The following is a 16,391-nucleotide window of genomic DNA, read 5'->3' as shown; positions in this document are numbered from 1 at the left end:
ATGTGATACCTAGGACTCGTGCAACCCAAAAGTCTAAAGACGGACTATGTATAACAGCCGCGATTACAGCAACTATAATTAAAATACAGGCATCCAATCACTCCAAACTGCAATAAATCAACAAGTCACTCACAAATAGCAGTAAAGAGATAAGTTCTATAGGCTTAAACAGCTCGTACCAATCCGCCCCAGCCAAGTCAGCTCCTCTACAAAGGAGCTGACTGTGATATTGGGACTGAACATCTAAGACCGCCTCAACGTTACCTACCTCCGTACAGAACTAGTCTAACAGTGCGCACAGAGAGGGGTTCTTGACATTGTAACCGACCCATTGTGCAACCGATGTAGCAACTACTGCCTTACTTCCAACACGAATCCGCGTCCTGATGAGGCGGCATGGGAGGGATATCATTCCTCGCGTGCCGCTTCTTCGTCGAGTCAATTCCGAAGCGCTCGTCTCGATCCTTGACTTTATCCCATGGTACCTTGCACAACCATTAGCACATGTAATAATCATACCTCTTAAGATGACGCCGCAACGGGATTGCCGCAGGTTCGCATGTGCTTAATTAATATTGACGAGTTGCGACTCACCTGCTCATCCCTCGTAAAGCTCATCATTAGCTCTGGCTTTCCAAGGGGCAGCTCGTCCCCTCGATCTACCTGCCAGAAATGGAAAGTCTTGCCATATAAGCCAACCACCTCGCGCATCTCAGCTGTTTCTGCGATCTCCCAGACCCCCTCGGGAACCAAAGGATTGGGCATGATGACAATCCCTGAACGAACCTAGATCTGTAAGCCAACATATCCCCTTCCTTTTTTTCGGTCTCGAACCTCATAGTCATGGCTGTGCCATAGCTTCTTCTCTTCTTTTGGCAACGCATCGTACAATTGCCTTGTGATCAGATATTCAACTCCAATCAACTTTGCGGGGTTCTTCGGCGAGTCATAGATTAGGCACTGTCTGACGTTGGCACTGAGATGAGCGCAGTAGTGATTTGCTTCGACAGTACGGGAGGTATCGGAGGCGTAGACGTGAAAGGCGTTCAGGTGTGCGCAGATTGAGTTAACAGGGGCGAAGTTTTGGATTGTGGCAGCACCAGCATTGAGGACCTGGTCCTTCGTGGTGAGAGCTCCACCCAGGGTAGCATCGTACGTGGCAGAAGATTCGGCTTTGCTCATTGTAAAATATGAAGACTGTGATATATGGTTTGTTTGTTTAAGCCAGGCATGGAAGGAGGTATTTTTTCAATATCATCTTGAAGCAGTCTTGACGTCATGGATATCATCACCCCGCCATCGACATGATTATAGGCATCATGTTCCTGACTATATCTTATCTATTCGATCTGCTAAATCGACATGATAATTTTCATCCTGGGTTACGCCCACATTATATTTTTTGACGTATGGTGTCCGGGTGATCCTTGTTGCCAATCGCCCCTCGGATAATTTAGCCATCATCCACGCATCTCCACCTCATATGTAACCCCTCTACTCGTACTCGGTGTTCCACCCACTCGCTTTGCTCGTAGGTGGCGACAGCGATCTGTGCACGCGACAGCGATATGTGCAACACACAAAATGAAAGAAATAAGCCTCATATAGCAACTATATAACTATATAATTAAATAATAAAATCAATAGAGCTACTATCACTATCTCCACTACTACTGTCGCTACTAATCTCAATGTTACTATCACTATGATCCTTACCATACCGTAAAAATTATCACTTTGGATTTTAACCCAACCTTCTTCCACTCTGCTACCCTCTTCCTCTCAACCCTTCGCTCTTCGATTTCAATTTTCCGTTGTTGCACCTGTAGCTGCTTTACTACTTGCTTTGATTCCTTTGCTACTCTTGCCTCTGCCTTTGCTTGTAATTTTGCTTCCTTCTCCTCACGTAACAGTCGGGCGTCTGATGCATATAACTGCCCCCCCTTCTGTAGCGATTTCCGTGCCCTTGCCTTTGCTGTTTTCTGCTCTGCTGACCGTAAGGTAACAATGTCAAGCTCGGTCTTATAGAGCTCAGCCCGATGTAAAACAACTGTAGTTCCACATGCAAATGATTGAAACCCTTCTCTTGACGGTGATGAGAAAGCTGCCTCTACTCTCTTCTGCCAATGTTTAACTGCCTGTATAGTTTGCACACTAGTTTTTGGAGTTGAGATACGGTCGTACGAAGCAAATGGCTCATAGTCTGGTGTTTGATTCCGGGTCTCTTGTATTTTATCAATTACTAGTGGAGGATTATATGGATATAGTCCTGCATTTCTCCAGCCTGATTGAATTGTCCGGACAGTTAAGGATTGCCGTCGGATTTGTGGAAGGTCGGTAAGGAACGTACGTAGCTTATACTCATAGTCATAGCTACGTACTGCTTGATCAAGTGCCTTTTGATGGAAGTGTTCTTAAAAACTGCTACATCAAGAGGTTGTAGTAGATGCGTAGTATGAGCAGGAAGGCAGCAAATAACAACGTTATGCTCTTCTGCTAATGTGAGAAAGCGCTCCATTTTATGAGAGTCATGGCCGTCGAGTAATAGGAGGCGGGTGTCGTCTGGTGCCTGTCATACTGACATTTGTTGCACTCAGTTTGCTATCAAACTCAAGAGCAAACTTGGAAATCTCCTCCTCAAACCTACAAGTCACTATACATATTTTGGCTTATCACACCAACAACAAGAGCAATACTACTCAACGATTGCTACAACCATCTATGATTCATTACACATCATTGCTCCTTAGTTACTGGGCCGATATTACCACATAGCATATCTCTACAACTCTCTATGATTTATTACATGACATCACTCATACTACCACATGACATATCTCTACCAACTAGAGGCCTAGGAGCATGAACGATAGCTCTAAAAGCTCCTACGAACCTCTATGATTCATTACATGTCATCGCTCTTTAGTTACCCACAAGATTGGTTAAGTTATGACATAATTTGTCTATAGGGGTACTCTGACCTTGGACCTCCTTTTACTTCCTATAGGCTACGAACCTAAGAGATGGTTCTATGGGATTCTCTTACGTCGACTACAGTTACCAAGCCTGGTAAGTCATGGAAAGTCTTGGAAAATGAGAGAACTACATTCCTTTAGCATAAATAGGATTGCCCTTTCCTTAAGAAAGGGCAAGCAGACAATATAGTAAATCGACTATCACATACTTCCACGTCTTTTCCAAGCTTCCAAGCATTCATCTTGTTACTCCTTGTTTCTGAAAAGTCAGTGAGGTGTTAACCTCTGACTTACCCTTGAGTTCCCAGACTCAAGATTTGTTGCAACTTGTCTGAACCACTTCACTACATCACACACCTGATTGCTGCGTTGTGGAATAGTCTAAGCTACGACCCTTTGGCTCTGTTTTCTAAGACAGTGTGTTGTCTTAGTAAATTCATCCCTTCCTTGGGTGGCTAGATTCTCACATCTGGTGCACCCACCATTACAGTGACATATGCTCTGCAGATATTGAATAAAATGCATGAGGTATTGAATTGCAATGTCGTCGTTTGAATACCCACTCTCATTAACGATAACAAGAGCATTTGGCTCAAGGTTATCATTATACCATGAGTCCATATGAAGTTTCCCCGGAATGATAATGGCTTCTGCAATTGCTGTACCACTTGCATTTACTCCCTCAATCACAGTAACAGAGAGCCGATTCTCAGGATTATCAACAGTCCATTGCTTTACGCCAATCGGCACAATAACAGCTGTAGATTTATAACATCCAATCATGTAGCCAGTCTCATCAACATTCCATAAGTTATATGGCTTAATGTTGTGTTTTGTAATAAGTGCGTTATATGTAAGGAAAAATTCCTCAAATACCTCTTTCTTTTGTGCCTGCTTTTTATGCGTATTTAAAGTCTTCGTATGAATCGAGTGGAATTCAGGGTGTGCCTTAAGGAAGCGTTGTAACCACCGTTGCGATGGGATCGTACAATCGGGTTGCAAGTCTGCAACAGCCCGTAAAACCATTGATCAGTTTGCAGGGACCCCACGCTTAAGTTGGTCATATATAAATTGACAAACTGCAGTATCTTGTTCTTGAGATAAAACTCAGTTTTGACCCCCGCGGGGAAGGAGAGGGGTAGTAATGTGTCGTCGGAGTGTCTCACGGTTGACATTAAACTTGCGGGCAACCCAAGTAATTGTATAAGTATCTGGTTGTTACAAGTAGAACTGCCGGGCCTCAATAAGACGGTCAGCTCGACTTGGATCGCTATTCAAAGGCATCGTAGAGGGTTGTTGTTACGACAAATATTATTATTTCATCTATGTATCAAAGTGGCGGTGTACATGCACATATCGCTGTCGCGTGCACAGATCGCTGTCGCCACCTACGAGCGAAGCGAGTGGGTGGAATACCGAGTACCCATTCCCCTTTCCCACCCGTGTCCATAGGCTCAGCCTCCCACCACAAGGTAGCCTTCCATATTTCATCTTCATCTTCATCTTCATCTTCATCTTCATCTTCATCTTCACATACACGCCCACGCCCCGCAATAGACCGATGCTTTCCTCAACCCTAGCCGCCCTCTCCCTCCTCCTCACCACCGCTCACTCCGCTCAACTGCCACCTGCGCCCATCCCCCGTCGCGTCGACCAGTCCATCAATCCCCGTGCTGAATACATCGGCGGCTGGGCCTGGTCCACCTCCAACACCTGTACCGGCGCCTGGTCGCGGTCATGCGACACCAGCAATAACAGCTGCTGTCCCACCGGCGAGACCTGTTTCACGACCGGCTATGGCGCATACTGCTGTCCAACTGGTCTGTCTCCCCCCGTCACCCGTTTGCAACTCTACCTAACCAACTTCCAGCCGTCGACTGCCTTAACAAACTCCAAACCCTACCCGCCTGCGCGGACCAGTCAATGGAAATGTATCCCTGGCCCTGGCCTCCGCGCTACTTCTGCTGCTCCGCTGGCCTCATCGCCGTAGTCCCCTTTTCCGGCTCCGGCGGGCTCTGCCTCCCAGCAGACCAGAACGTTCCCGCCTCCCAGATCCTCACAGCTGTACGTCCCCCTCCACCCTACACCAAACGCAAAAGTCCACCACTAACGCCTCACAGTCAGCACAAGTAGGCGTAGGCATCTCACGAACGTCTGTCCCCGTCGTCAGCGCAACAAACCCCGCGAGAACCTCACGCACAGTATCAAACTATACACCCTCCACCCCCACCCCCACCTTCAGATCCAGCAGTACAAGCTGCACCTCAAACCCCTGCCCCGCAGGAACCGACACAAAATCCTCTTCCAACTCCAGTCAGACCCTCAGCAACTCGGCCATCGGCGGCATCGTTGGAGCCGTCGCGTTCCTTGCCCTCATCATCGGTTACTGTTGCCTCAAACGAAGCCGAAACAAGAGTAAGATGAACGTCCCGCCATACCCGACTATTGCCCCGCTCCCGGCGAAGCCCATGTACGTCAGCACCGGACAGCCTTACTACACCCCGCAACCCGCTCGCGGCACCGAGACATCCAACACACCGGCTCCGCACGAGTCGGCAAACACCCAGAGTCTCGTCTCGGCTAGCGCGGTGCCTGTCAGTCCCCTCAGTTCGAGAGTAGCGTCGCCGCCACCAGCGTATGGGGCGTCCCCTGCGGCGCAGTATGGGGAGTTGCATGGTCAGGCGTCCCCTACGGCGCAGCATGGGGAGTTGGACGGCCAGGTGGTGGGGCCAGGGGAGCAGTGTGGGGAGTTGCACGGTCAGGCGGTGGGGCCAATAGAGCTGGATGGGGGCAGTGCGGTTGGGGCGAGGGGACAAGGGTGGGCGAGGACAGACGGGAGGGAGAGCGTCACTGGGAGACAGGAGATGTGAGGTGATGATTGAATTCGGGCATTTACTGTGGTGGAATGGGGCTCTAGAAGGCGTTATTGGACTTGGGGGGGTGTTTGGCGGGATATATCCAATGGTTTTGGGCGTCATATTTGTTAATATTCCGTTGAAGTAGGGGAACAAGTGTATACATCCACTACATATTTAAATTGTATATAAAATTTACATACACGCGTACATTCTCGTTGTCCACAAAATAAATAAATATTCTCGCCTTGGAATTTCGTTTTGGGAACTTCCATTGTCTCTTTGACTCGAAATCACCTCCACCCCGCTACATGATTGGCCAACCTCCCCCACGGCAACTCCCGTACCAGCTACCTACTGTGGTGACCACGCAAAGAAAGCTACCTTACTGTTACATCCACATCCATACCGTCCCTGAGGCTCAACCAACTCAAAGAGCAACAACGTCAATTGACAACCACGCACATCGCTGATTATATATCCCAAAGGCGCGACAGGAGCGATTGAAATATTACGAGCTAGGGGGGATTGTTTGTGTTTGTTTGGGTGGGCGAAGGATTGAGCGAAGATGGTTGCGCCGGCGGTGCCAGAGTAGGTTCACTCCGACTCCCTTTGTGTGCATTTCGATGATGAGGGGCGTGCGGTTTGAAACAGCGGCCATCAGTACTGCATGGACATATGCAGCTATGCAGGGCAAGCATGGATTTTATCCAGATGGATTGATGCCGAAAGCTCACGCCGCGCGGCCATGGCTGGGTTGAGCAATGCTAACGTTCCCCCCCCCTAGGTTGACGGAGGAGGTGATGCACGAGAGTGTTGAAGCGCGCACTGAAGGGCTCTCATCCCTCCGCGAACTTGGACCCCCAGATCTAGTACACCTGGTCAAGCAGGCGCCACGGAACCCGGCGAGACAGGTATGCACCTTCCTCACCCCCCTGGACTGTGGGGGGAATTTGACTCGTGGGCTGACGAAGGGGGTAGTCGGGGATCTATCACCATGTTATGGGGGTGGATGCATCATCGTCAGCAAGTCTGGCGGCGTATATTAATACGCTCACATATACGGTGTTCGATAAGACCGTAGCGAAGATTGTGGAGGGGACTTACTGGTTCGTTCTCCCCATCCTCACAACTACGACAAAAGGGTGAAGACGCTAACACATACCAGCTGCTACAATGCCTTCTCCCGCGTTGATATGCGCGTCCAGGTCACGATTCCCGGCTCCGTCGAAAGCTACTGCATCGACGAGCGTGGCGACAAGCGCGTTGCTTCCGACGAACTCTGGCTAGAGACATACCTGTGCAGCGTCCTGCGCTCATACTCATACGCCGACGATGGAAGCGGTGAGACTATTCGCAAGATCATGGGTGTGAGGCGCTTCAACCCTGTCACAAATACGGAGACGGAGCATAGATTTTTGGCCGCGGCGGAGCAGCTGTTTTTCAGAGGTATGTGGGGACGGTTGTGTGGTGATAGCGATAGCGATGTGATGATGCTGACTGGATTATAGGATGGCAGCTTGGATCGGATTCGATGGTTCAAGTTCCCAATAACGTCGCGAACCACCTCACCGCCGGACTCCTCCGATACTTCCACACGACCGGCCGCTTCGCGTCTGGTATTAACCTCTTCGAGAAACTGCGCGTCAAGAATGTCGAGGTCTCCTCCCTCCTCGCGAAGGTTATGATCATGGGCAACGAAGAGGTACAAGCTGTCCGCGTCCTCCACGAAGCAGTCAAGCAGTCGCCCATGGACTACGTCCTTCTCGACACCCAAGCCGACTTCCTCATGAACAAAGCCCTCAACCCGACAACCCCCGAGCTGAAGAAGGAGCGCCTTGCCTGGGCCCTTGGTTGCGCTGACCGCAGCACTATCGCCGCCCCGAGCGAATTCGGCACCTGGGCACGCCTTGCACAAGTATACGTCGCAATGGAGGACTGGGAGAACGCGCTCACGACGCTCAACTCATGCCCGATGTTCACGTACCAGGACAAGGACGCCCCGTTGATGCCAGAGCCCAAGGACGTGCACCTACCCACCCTGCCCGAGACGCGCCTCGATGAGATTGACAGCGAGCCCGACTCCAAGTTTTCCGAGCAGGTCCACCCTAGCCTGCTCGGCCTCCGCGCCGCGCAGTACAAAGGCACCTTCAAGAAGGCATATAGCATCTTGACAGAGATGACGGCTAAGATTGGCTGGGACCAGCTGCTCAAGATCCGTAGCCAGGTGTTTGTCATGGAGGAAGAATACCGCACCGATCGCCAGCCCGGGGAGGAGAAGCGCAACCCGAGCACGGATGTGCTAAGGGGGACGCCGGATCCACAGGCGAATGGCATAGAGGAGGCAGAGTCTGAGGCGAACGGGTCTTTAGCTGGAGATGCCGACGAAACTGCCTCAGACGCTGGTGCTGCCCTCGAGAAGCCCGAGCAGACCGTGCACAAAGAAGAAGTTAAAGCCGGCAACGAAGATGTACACACCCCCCCTACCCTCCCCCCACATCCCCACTACTCCTAACCCAGACTAACATACCCCAGCCCGACACCACCGAAGAACAACTCGCGCGCTTCAACAACAAACGTCTCTGCGAGCGCTGGCTCGACAGCCTCTTCATGGTCCTCTACGAAGACCTCCGTATCTACACCATCTGGCGCACCGAGATGGCCCAGTACCGCGCCCAGTCCCTGCAATACCAGAAGTCCGCCGAGGAATGGGAGATCCTCGGTGCCCTCGCTACTCGTCTGCACCACGCCCCCGAGGCTGCCGAAGCCTACCGCGCCTGCCTCGATATCCGATTCAGCCCCAAGGCGCTGCGCGGGGTATTGGGTGGGTACGAGAAGCAGCACCGCACGAGGGATGCTGTACAGGCGGTTATTAGACTTATTACCTGGCAGTATCGCTGGTACTCGGAGTTCTCGCCTGAGCTGCTGTGGACGGTTAGATCGCTGATTGAGGAAGATGGCGCGATGAAGGTGAGGAGTATTATTCAGGCGAGCAGTTTGCCGCAGAATGTGCTCGAGTTGACGCATCATTATGCGGCGCTGTGTGCGGCGTTTAGAAGCAGTGGGACCGAGGGTTAGCGGGGGAGTGTGGAGGAGATGACATATGAGGGAGGGGGGCCGATATATGGGAAGGTTGGGGTTGGGGCGGTTCGTGGGGGTAGTAGATAGATATGGGGGTAATGTGTAGGGGTGTATGTATAGCTGCGAGCTTGTATGCTTGTGGTGATCGGCAATCCCTGTATGTTATATTGGGGTATTCACGTTTATCATGAGTATAAATCTAGCTCTCGCACTTCAACCATATATTAGAGCAACATCGTCCTCTCTCGATATTCAAGGCGAAGAATACCAATTCAAGTTGGGTTCTAAAGGACACACCTCTTTCAACGTGCAATCTTTTTATGCTCTTGAACCAGGTCTCGCTAACCTTCTCATGCATATAGACCTTATCAATCTCCCAAACGCCCACTTACCCTACGTCTGAACCTCTGAACCTCTGAACAGCTGACAACTATTGCCAGCGCGTAGCTTTTGTGCCTACTTCTATGCATCACCGGCAACAGGCAACCCCTCCATGGGTCTCTTGGCGAAAGAATTTCATCGTGGAGCCAATGAAGTTGATAACTGACGCTGTAAATAGATAGACGTCGCGTTATGTCGGCAATATCAACGCCAAGCCGTCCAACGCATGTGGCGCTAATAGTTAAATCGGTTTAGCATAGAGGCTGCGCGCTAGCCAAGCGATCGACCGTTGTGACCCGCTTAGAGTTTACCGCACGACGACTCCGACTCCGACGTTAGTCTATATTAGGACAGGGTGCAACGTTACTTCTGGGCATGCCTAGGCACAGTCGACGTGATGGCGGCTATGAGAATGTACGTAGGGTTCGGTAGTTGGCCTGTGACATATTAAACATGGTATGCATCCTGATATTGGATAGCATACCCCAACATGCATCCCATGCCATACTAAAGCATGAACACTCGCATGTACTCACTACTTAGGCACCGCTGGTAATGTCTCAGACACCTCACGGGACACATGCTAACGCTGTATCCAGGAGACACCAGAATGCCGCTTTCGGTCCTTAATATACCGGCTCAAAGCCGATGATTGGCCCCGGCCTGCCCTCTCACTCGGCGTCATGCCGCCGATCTGACACCAGACATGTGAATCAGCTTTCTGATATCACATTTCTGTCCTCGTTCCTGACCCTGTCCGCATCATTCCGCTCCCCTATTGCAGGTTCCGGGGCTGATTAACCCGAACCAGAGGGACTTGGGGACACTTGGGGACCGGGTGAGCCTCACTTCTCTCTTTGTTGTACTTCTTGACCTTGGCCTCGTCATGGAGGGGCACGGACGATGGTGAGGGGTTGTCAGGAGACAATGAGAGTAATGACGTTGTTACGGTGGTATAAGATAGGTCAGGACCTCGTCCTGTTGAACGCGCGGGACCCTTTTTATTCATGTCGAGCCTTTTCTCGAAATACGTCTGTCTCCAAACAATATGAGGTTTTCAAACCTGCCTCGGGGAGCACTACCCGCTATTCTTTTCTCAGGATGCGTCTCTGCGGTCAAGTTCCAAGAGTACATCCTCGCTCCAAGTGACCGCAATGTGCAATGCAGAGACCTTCTTAACACCACTAACAAGGTTGAGAATCCCGGTGCCCTCTGTACCGCCTCTAAAAACAACGATGGCACCACCTTTACCGGCGACTCGGCCATCACCATCGATTTCGGCAAAAACGTCGCTGGCACTGTACAGTTTAATGTCAAGTCCGTCTCAGGCGACGCCGAGTTCATCGGGTTCACCTTCACCGAGAGCAACATGTGGATCAGCACCACCCTCAGCGACTCCGCCAACGCCGTTACCTTCGACAGCCCGCTCTGGTTCCCTGTTGGTGCCGCCGGCGCCTATGCAGCCGATAAGACGCATCAGCGCGGGGGCTTCCGCTATATGAGTCTTTGGCACAACTCCACGGGGGAGATGGTCATTGACTCGCTATCAGTGAACTTCACGGCGTCTCCCGAGATGGCGAACGCACAGGACTATGCAGGGTACTTTAATAGTGATAGCGAGAAGTTGAATCGTGTGTGGTATGCGGGCGCGTACACGAACCAGCTATGCACCTCGGATCCGGCGTATGGGAATTCGCAGAATGTGCCAGGGGTGGATTGGTACTTGAATGGCAGGTTGTCAGGTTAGTTGCCCTCTTTTATGAGAGGTTCTTCGTATTCCAGCAGTGCGTGGGGATATTGGTATTTGGGAATTAGACGAATGGCTAATGCCTAATAGAGGGAACCTCGGTTCTCATGGATGGAGCAAAACGGGATCGCCTTGTCTGGCCTGGTGACATTGCAATTTCTGGTCCATCGATGTTCGTGTCAACCAACAGCCTTGATGGGGTTAAAAATGGCCTATCGGCTTTATTTTCAATGCAGGAAGCGAGTGGGCGATTACCATACAATGGAATCGGCTATTTCCTCAAGGGCCACTTCGATTACAGCTTTACGTACCATCTCTACACACTTCTTGACCTGTACGATTACTACACGTACTCGGGCGACCTGGCGTACCTAGAAAAGTACTGGCCTCAGTATAAGCTAGGTCTTGCCAATACGGTCAGATTGATTGATAGCACCGGAATGGCCAACGTTGACAGCCCCAACGATTGGCTCCGGTCCGGAATGGGCGGCCACAACGGAGAGGTTTGTTTTCCAGCTCTCTGTCAAATTCCCCCAAGAACTAACACCTACCCAACAGGCAAACTCAATCTTTTACCACACCCTCGAGAAATCCATCACGCTCGCTAATGTTCTCAACGACACCGCTCTAATCCCCACTTGGACCGCAGCCATGTCCAGCATCCGCACCGCCCTAAACGCTAACCTCTGGGACCCATCCCAAAACCTCTTCTTCGACAATGCTGAGGACAAATCAGCCACCGCAGTCCACCCGCAGGACGGAAATTCGTGGGCCATCATCGCCGGCCTTGTAACCCCTGACCGGGCATCCGCCATTTCCAAAGCCCTCGCGGACCGCTGGGTTCGTCCTTTTGGCGCCCCTGCCCCAGAAGCAGGGAAGGCCATCTCACCATTTGCATCTGGATTTGAGGTTCAAGCCCATTACCTTGCTGGAGCAGCGCACCGCGCCATCGACCTTATGGAATTCATGTGGGCAGATTTCATGCTCGACGACCCGCGCATGACAAATTCCTCCCTCATCGAAGGGTACTCCGCCGATGGCTCTCTTCACTACCCTCCCTACGACAACGACGCCCGCGTCAGCCATGCACATGGATGGGCGACTAGTCCTACATCCGCGCTGTCGTTTTTTGGCGCGGGAATTCAACTTACCAGCGCGATGGGCCGGACGTGGGAGATTCATCCGAGGTTGGGCGGGCTAAAGAGGATCAGTGCGGGGTATGAGACGGGACTTGGGGAGTTTGAGGCCCAGTGGGAGGCCTCGGGGGAGGTGGTAGTGGGGAGTTTCACGACGCCGCAAGGGACGAGTGGAAGATTGGTGTTACCGAAAGGAGAGGGATATACGGTTACGGGAGTGAGTGGCGTGGTGGCACCGACTGAGAAAGGGGGTAATACCTTTGTGTATGCGGATTTGCCGGGTGGAACTTATGAGATTGCTTTGGCCTGAGTTCTGTGGTGGTGAAGCTTTGGCTGATGATGTGAAAATGAAGCAGTTGTTTACCGTCTTGTGGGCTGTAGCGTGATAGCTGGGGAAATTATAAGGAAGTGGGCCATTCTTTTGAAATATGTTCTTACTATTTATTATATGGAGTTTCTACTATTTATACAGCACAAGTTTTGCGCATACTCCTAACGTCTATTCTTCCAATCACGTCACCCACTCATACTCGGGAAGCCCAAACTTATCCGAACTAGCGAAGGCACTCGCAAAGTACTTCTGCGTAAACTTCAATATTCTACTCCACGCAACGAAAGCAAAAATTCGGTTCCGCACCCACAGCCCCCATGCTGTCTGCGGTGCAAGAATTGTACGGATCAGTGGCGGCGCCTTTTGCAGCTTCGCGATCACAGGACGCATTTGCTCCTCGTATCCCATAATTCCTGCTTCAAGGTTGCCGGCATGATTGTTTATCTCGCCTGCTAGCATATGCCCCTGTGATGGCGAGAGTCGTTCCGGCGCCTGTGAAACCCGCCGCATAGCCTGCGTCGCCAACCAGGATGAAACGGCCGTTACGAAGACTTGGGTTCTTGACTTGAACGATCTCGTTGGCGTAGAAGTCCGTGGAATAAAACACGCACCTCATGGTTTCCTCGGTCTTTCAGCTGGCACCCTCATAATGACTGGCGACAAACTGTTTGAGCCCATAGTCGCCTTTTTTCATCGCATCGCAGAAGGATACCAAGGGTAGACATAATCCCCAGAGCCGCAGCCAAGACCCATAGCGCGAGTCCGCGAGGTAGCCCCGTCGCAGGCGATGACAAGGTCATATTCCGTTGTAGCCAAGCCATTCGCAAATTCAACTGTGATTGGACCGTTGACCTTTCCATCTATCTGCTGTCGCATCGACGCCACTTGCGCACCAAAGACGTATTTGATACTCTTATTGTCCTTCGTCAGGTCAAACAGGATTTGCGACAGGTCACCCCGTAAGATCTGATATTCTGACACGAAGACTGTTGCTCGGGGTTTCCAGTTGGTTTTATACTCGCATATATACTGCCGTCTGCAAGGACAAAAGTTTATTACTTCCATCTGTGATGTCTTGGTCTCCATCCCAGGCATCTTGCACATGATAGTTACGCTGGAGGTGCGGATGTCGACGTTCTGGCCGTTGGTGCGCAGGGAAGGGAAGCGTTCGATGACGGTTATGTCTGCGCCGGCTTTGGAAAGCCAGTAGGCGGCCGTGGGGCCAGCGATTGAGGCGCCGATGATGAGGACTTTGAGGTTGGGCATTGCATTTGGCAATTGGCTTTCGAATTATAAGATGAAATATTTATCTGATTTGTTGAAATTATCATAAAATATTCGTACACGTTGGGGCGAAGAATATATATTGTTATATTCGGTGGGAAACAATTATCTAGTTACAACAAATTATAAGACAAGGCGGCAAATCTAGCCATACCTTACATCTAATAGGAATTATAAGTATAAAGTATTACCACCTTTGACTTGAGCTGTGTATGGTATGAGTCTTGGTAAAAGGCTCGAGGATTTTGAACCTCGGGGTCCGAGCTCCGAGTCCAAGAATCCCACCAATCGGAGTTGACTTCGTCACTTTTGTCCGACGACTTCTCTTCGTTCAATTATGATACTAAACAAACATTGTAATATTTGCAGTCATAGTCGTAGTCATCCGCTCACCATGAACGCCCCAGCAGCATCATCGAGCATACTAATGACTAAAGGCAATTTTGCCTGCGTCCGATGCTCCGAGCGGAAGGTCGGGTGCGATAGACAGAATCCATGTGGTGCCTGCGTTAGACACAATGTGCCATGTATTATCCGTCCACCCAAGCCGCCTTGAAGGAAACAAGGATTGTCGAAAGAAAAGCGGGTCCTCGAACGGTTAAAGCGTTAGGAAGCGTTGCTTCAAGAGAAAGGCATCGATCCCCACCAAGTCGCTGGTGGTTCGGAGCCCGAGACCCCCTCCGAAAGCAACAGCCTACCGCAGTGTGAGACGGTGTAAGGCGGCCCTCACGTGAGGGCACGTGAGGTGCCACGCTCTTACAGTGGACCTGGCGGGCTCGGTAAATTAGGGCCTACGGGTTCCTGTATATAAGGGGCTGGAGGCTCGGAGTGAGGCCTCCAGTCAATAGTCGCTGTATCAGCGTAGACCTATTGTGCTTCACACCAATATAACCCTTACTTCCTGCCTCCTGACCTGGTTCCCTGAACTCCCATGACACCCTGGGCCCTACGCCTTTACAATTCTATTGACTCAGCCTACCAGATTAGGATGGCAAGCCAGGAAAAGAGGATTACCTGGGCGACCTCCAGAGGAGCGACACCCTCGACGGAACCAACAGAACCTGCCCCGAGGCCTATAGCACAGGAAGCTGACAGCCCAAGAGAGGAGATGGCCTCGAAGCTGGCTAGCCTCCGGAGACGAATAGATGAGGAAAAGGCCTACTTCAACACCATGGAAGAGGCCCTCCAAGTATTCCGACAGTCGCACGGCGAAGACTATAGCGCCTACCCTGAAGAAGTGAGGCTCTTCGCGGAAAGGCAGGCCCGGATACGAGAGGAAAGCCGGAAGAGGCAACACCAGGACAGTGAGGAAGAGTGGGAGAATCCTCCGGACGAGGAAGCCCAGGAAACAGCCTCTACTCTGTTGACAGAGACGACGCCAGCCCACAGACCCTTCGGAAGGGTCAAGGACCCCAAGGTCTACAAGGGCGAGTCGGCTAGGGAGCTCAACGAATTCATGGTCTCAATCCGCGCCTCCTTCCAGTACCAGCCTAGGATGTTTCCGACTGAACAATCCAAGGTGGCCTTCGCAGCCCAATACCTCGAGGGCGACCCTATGAAGGAATGGGACAACCGCTGCGCCTCCCAGGATGAGGGCTTTGCAGACCCCTTGGATATCGCTGGGTTCGAGGAGTTCCTCCACGACCTCCACATTGACCCAGCTAACCGACAGCGTATTGCGGCCCTTAAGTATAACGGTGCCCACCAGCGCAAGGGACAGGGTATCCATAAGTTCGTCACGTACCTTGAGAAATTGGAACGGGAAATGGAACCATATACCGAGTCCCAAAGGACCACCCACCTCCTGACGAAGATCCACCCAGATATGAGGCAGCGGCTCCTTGAGGGAGGGTATGCCGAGCGTTCCTCGACCCACAGGGAGGCTGTCGTCAATATCCTAGCGATGCTGGAAATGACCAACCGTTGGGTCACAGAGAAGGCTCCTACCTCAGACAAGCCTAAGGAGGGAAGAAGCTCCCCTCGGGGCAACTTCCCGAACCGAAGGGGCAGTTTCAGCAGCAACCGGGGATCTCGGTCCACCACCCCAGGAGAGAGAACCCTTCCCTGGAACAGACGCCAGAATCTAGACCAGCCTACAACAAGAGGGTAGACACCTACCCAGAGCAGGGACCCAAGGCCAGCTCCAAGCGGGAGCTGCTACAACTGTGGCAAGGCAGGCCATTTCGCGAAGGAATGCCGTAGCCAGGGCCAATATACAGGCCTTGGGGTGAGGAAACTGGATATCCAGAAGAAGGAGTGACTCCCAGCCGGAGCTCCACGACTTACGCCTAGAAAAAGGATAGAAATCGACGTGGAGCTACAGGTAGGGCCGACCTGGCACAAGGCCAAGGCCCTCCTCGATTCAGGGTCGGACGCATCGACGATCCTGTAACGCTGACTTCTAAACGATAGAAGACACAGAGGTTCTCTTGCGTAAAGGTTTACTTATCAGAGGAGGCAGGGGATCAGACACAAAGGCTTCAAGTAACACGTTACTAGTATATAACAAAGACTGTATTGAGTTGAGCACGAAGCTCCTATCTAAGGAAATACTATCTACTTATATAGTGGCGTCGTGCCTAGTGGACTCTTGGGAACTCA

The 16,391-nt window shown here is 51.5% G+C and overlaps 6 protein-coding genes across 6 annotated transcripts; 3 read left to right on the top strand and 3 right to left on the bottom strand.

The window, feature by feature from the left end:
- Nucleotides 1–359: 359 nt before the first annotated feature.
- On the bottom strand, nucleotides 360–1,182 carry VC83_00270 (uncharacterized protein; the record flags this gene model as incomplete). The annotated part of the gene is made up of 3 exons (XM_024463965.1): nucleotides 360–485; nucleotides 595–786; nucleotides 835–1,182. The coding sequence occupies 3 exons, from the start codon at nucleotides 1,180–1,182 to the stop codon at nucleotides 360–362; spliced, it is 666 nt and encodes a 221-aa protein (XP_024328548.1).
- Nucleotides 1,183–4,322: 3,140 nt separating this feature from the next.
- Nucleotides 4,323–6,041, top strand: VC83_00269 (uncharacterized protein; the record flags this gene model as incomplete). The annotated part of the gene is made up of 4 exons (XM_024463964.1): nucleotides 4,323–4,378; nucleotides 4,428–4,795; nucleotides 4,846–5,039; nucleotides 5,096–6,041. 4 exons carry the CDS (start codon nucleotides 4,323–4,325, stop codon nucleotides 5,843–5,845), a joined length of 1,368 nt encoding a protein of 455 aa, XP_024328225.1. The 3' UTR covers nucleotides 5,846–6,041.
- A 125-nt stretch (nucleotides 6,042–6,166) lies between these two features.
- On the top strand, nucleotides 6,167–8,947 carry VC83_00268 (uncharacterized protein). Its single transcript, XM_024463963.1, has 6 exons — nucleotides 6,167–6,421; nucleotides 6,618–6,744; nucleotides 6,812–6,939; nucleotides 6,999–7,279; nucleotides 7,342–8,300; nucleotides 8,366–8,947. Exons 1-6 carry the CDS (start codon nucleotides 6,399–6,401, stop codon nucleotides 8,906–8,908), a joined length of 2,061 nt encoding a protein of 686 aa, XP_024328226.1. The 5' UTR covers nucleotides 6,167–6,398; the 3' UTR covers nucleotides 8,909–8,947.
- Nucleotides 8,948–9,756: 809 nt separating this feature from the next.
- On the top strand, nucleotides 9,757–12,660 carry VC83_00267 (uncharacterized protein). The gene is made up of 3 exons (XM_024463962.1): nucleotides 9,757–11,034; nucleotides 11,130–11,542; nucleotides 11,598–12,660. Exons 1-3 carry the CDS (start codon nucleotides 10,341–10,343, stop codon nucleotides 12,483–12,485), a joined length of 1,995 nt encoding a protein of 664 aa, XP_024328219.1. The 5' UTR covers nucleotides 9,757–10,340; the 3' UTR covers nucleotides 12,486–12,660.
- A 26-nt stretch (nucleotides 12,661–12,686) lies between these two features.
- Nucleotides 12,687–13,122, bottom strand: VC83_00266 (uncharacterized protein; the record flags this gene model as incomplete). The annotated part of the gene is made up of 2 exons (XM_024463961.1): nucleotides 12,687–12,971; nucleotides 13,033–13,122. The coding sequence occupies 2 exons, from the start codon at nucleotides 13,120–13,122 to the stop codon at nucleotides 12,687–12,689; spliced, it is 375 nt and encodes a 124-aa protein (XP_024328220.1).
- Nucleotides 13,123–13,196: 74 nt separating this feature from the next.
- VC83_00265 (uncharacterized protein) lies at nucleotides 13,197–13,772 on the bottom strand (the record flags this gene model as incomplete). The annotated part of the gene is made up of 1 exon (XM_024463960.1): nucleotides 13,197–13,772. The coding sequence occupies one exon, from the start codon at nucleotides 13,770–13,772 to the stop codon at nucleotides 13,197–13,199; it is 576 nt and encodes a 191-aa protein (XP_024328217.1).
- Nucleotides 13,773–16,391: the final 2,619 nt, after the last annotated feature.

The sequence above is a fragment of the Pseudogymnoascus destructans genome (assembly GCF_001641265.1).
Source record: "Pseudogymnoascus destructans isolate 20631-21 unplaced genomic scaffold scaffold_1, whole genome shotgun sequence".
Lineage (NCBI taxonomy): Eukaryota > Fungi > Ascomycota > Leotiomycetes > Thelebolales > Thelebolaceae > Pseudogymnoascus > Pseudogymnoascus destructans.
This window is presented reverse-complemented; position numbering and strand designations above follow the sequence as displayed.

What these genes read in the sequence shown, in the direction of transcription:
- VC83_00268 (XM_024463963.1), top strand. Translation starts at nt 6,399, where the DNA reads ATGGTTGCGCCGGCGGTGCCAGA. An exon ending in CACGGAACCCGGCGAGACAG is followed by an intron (nt 6,745 to 6,811) that starts GTATGCACCTTC and finishes CGAAGGGGGTAG; the next exon opens with TCGGGGATCTATCACCATGT. An exon ending in ATTGTGGAGGGGACTTACTG is followed by an intron (nt 6,940 to 6,998) that starts GTTCGTTCTCCC and finishes AACACATACCAG; the next exon opens with CTGCTACAATGCCTTCTCCC.
- VC83_00267 (XM_024463962.1), top strand. Translation starts at nt 10,341, where the DNA reads ATGAGGTTTTCAAACCTGCCTCGGGGAGCACTACCCGCTATTCTTTTC. An exon ending in CTTGAATGGCAGGTTGTCAG is followed by an intron (nt 11,035 to 11,129) that starts GTTAGTTGCCCT and finishes AATGCCTAATAG; the next exon opens with AGGGAACCTCGGTTCTCATG. An exon ending in TGGGCGGCCACAACGGAGAG is followed by an intron (nt 11,543 to 11,597) that starts GTTTGTTTTCCA and finishes CCTACCCAACAG; the next exon opens with GCAAACTCAATCTTTTACCA.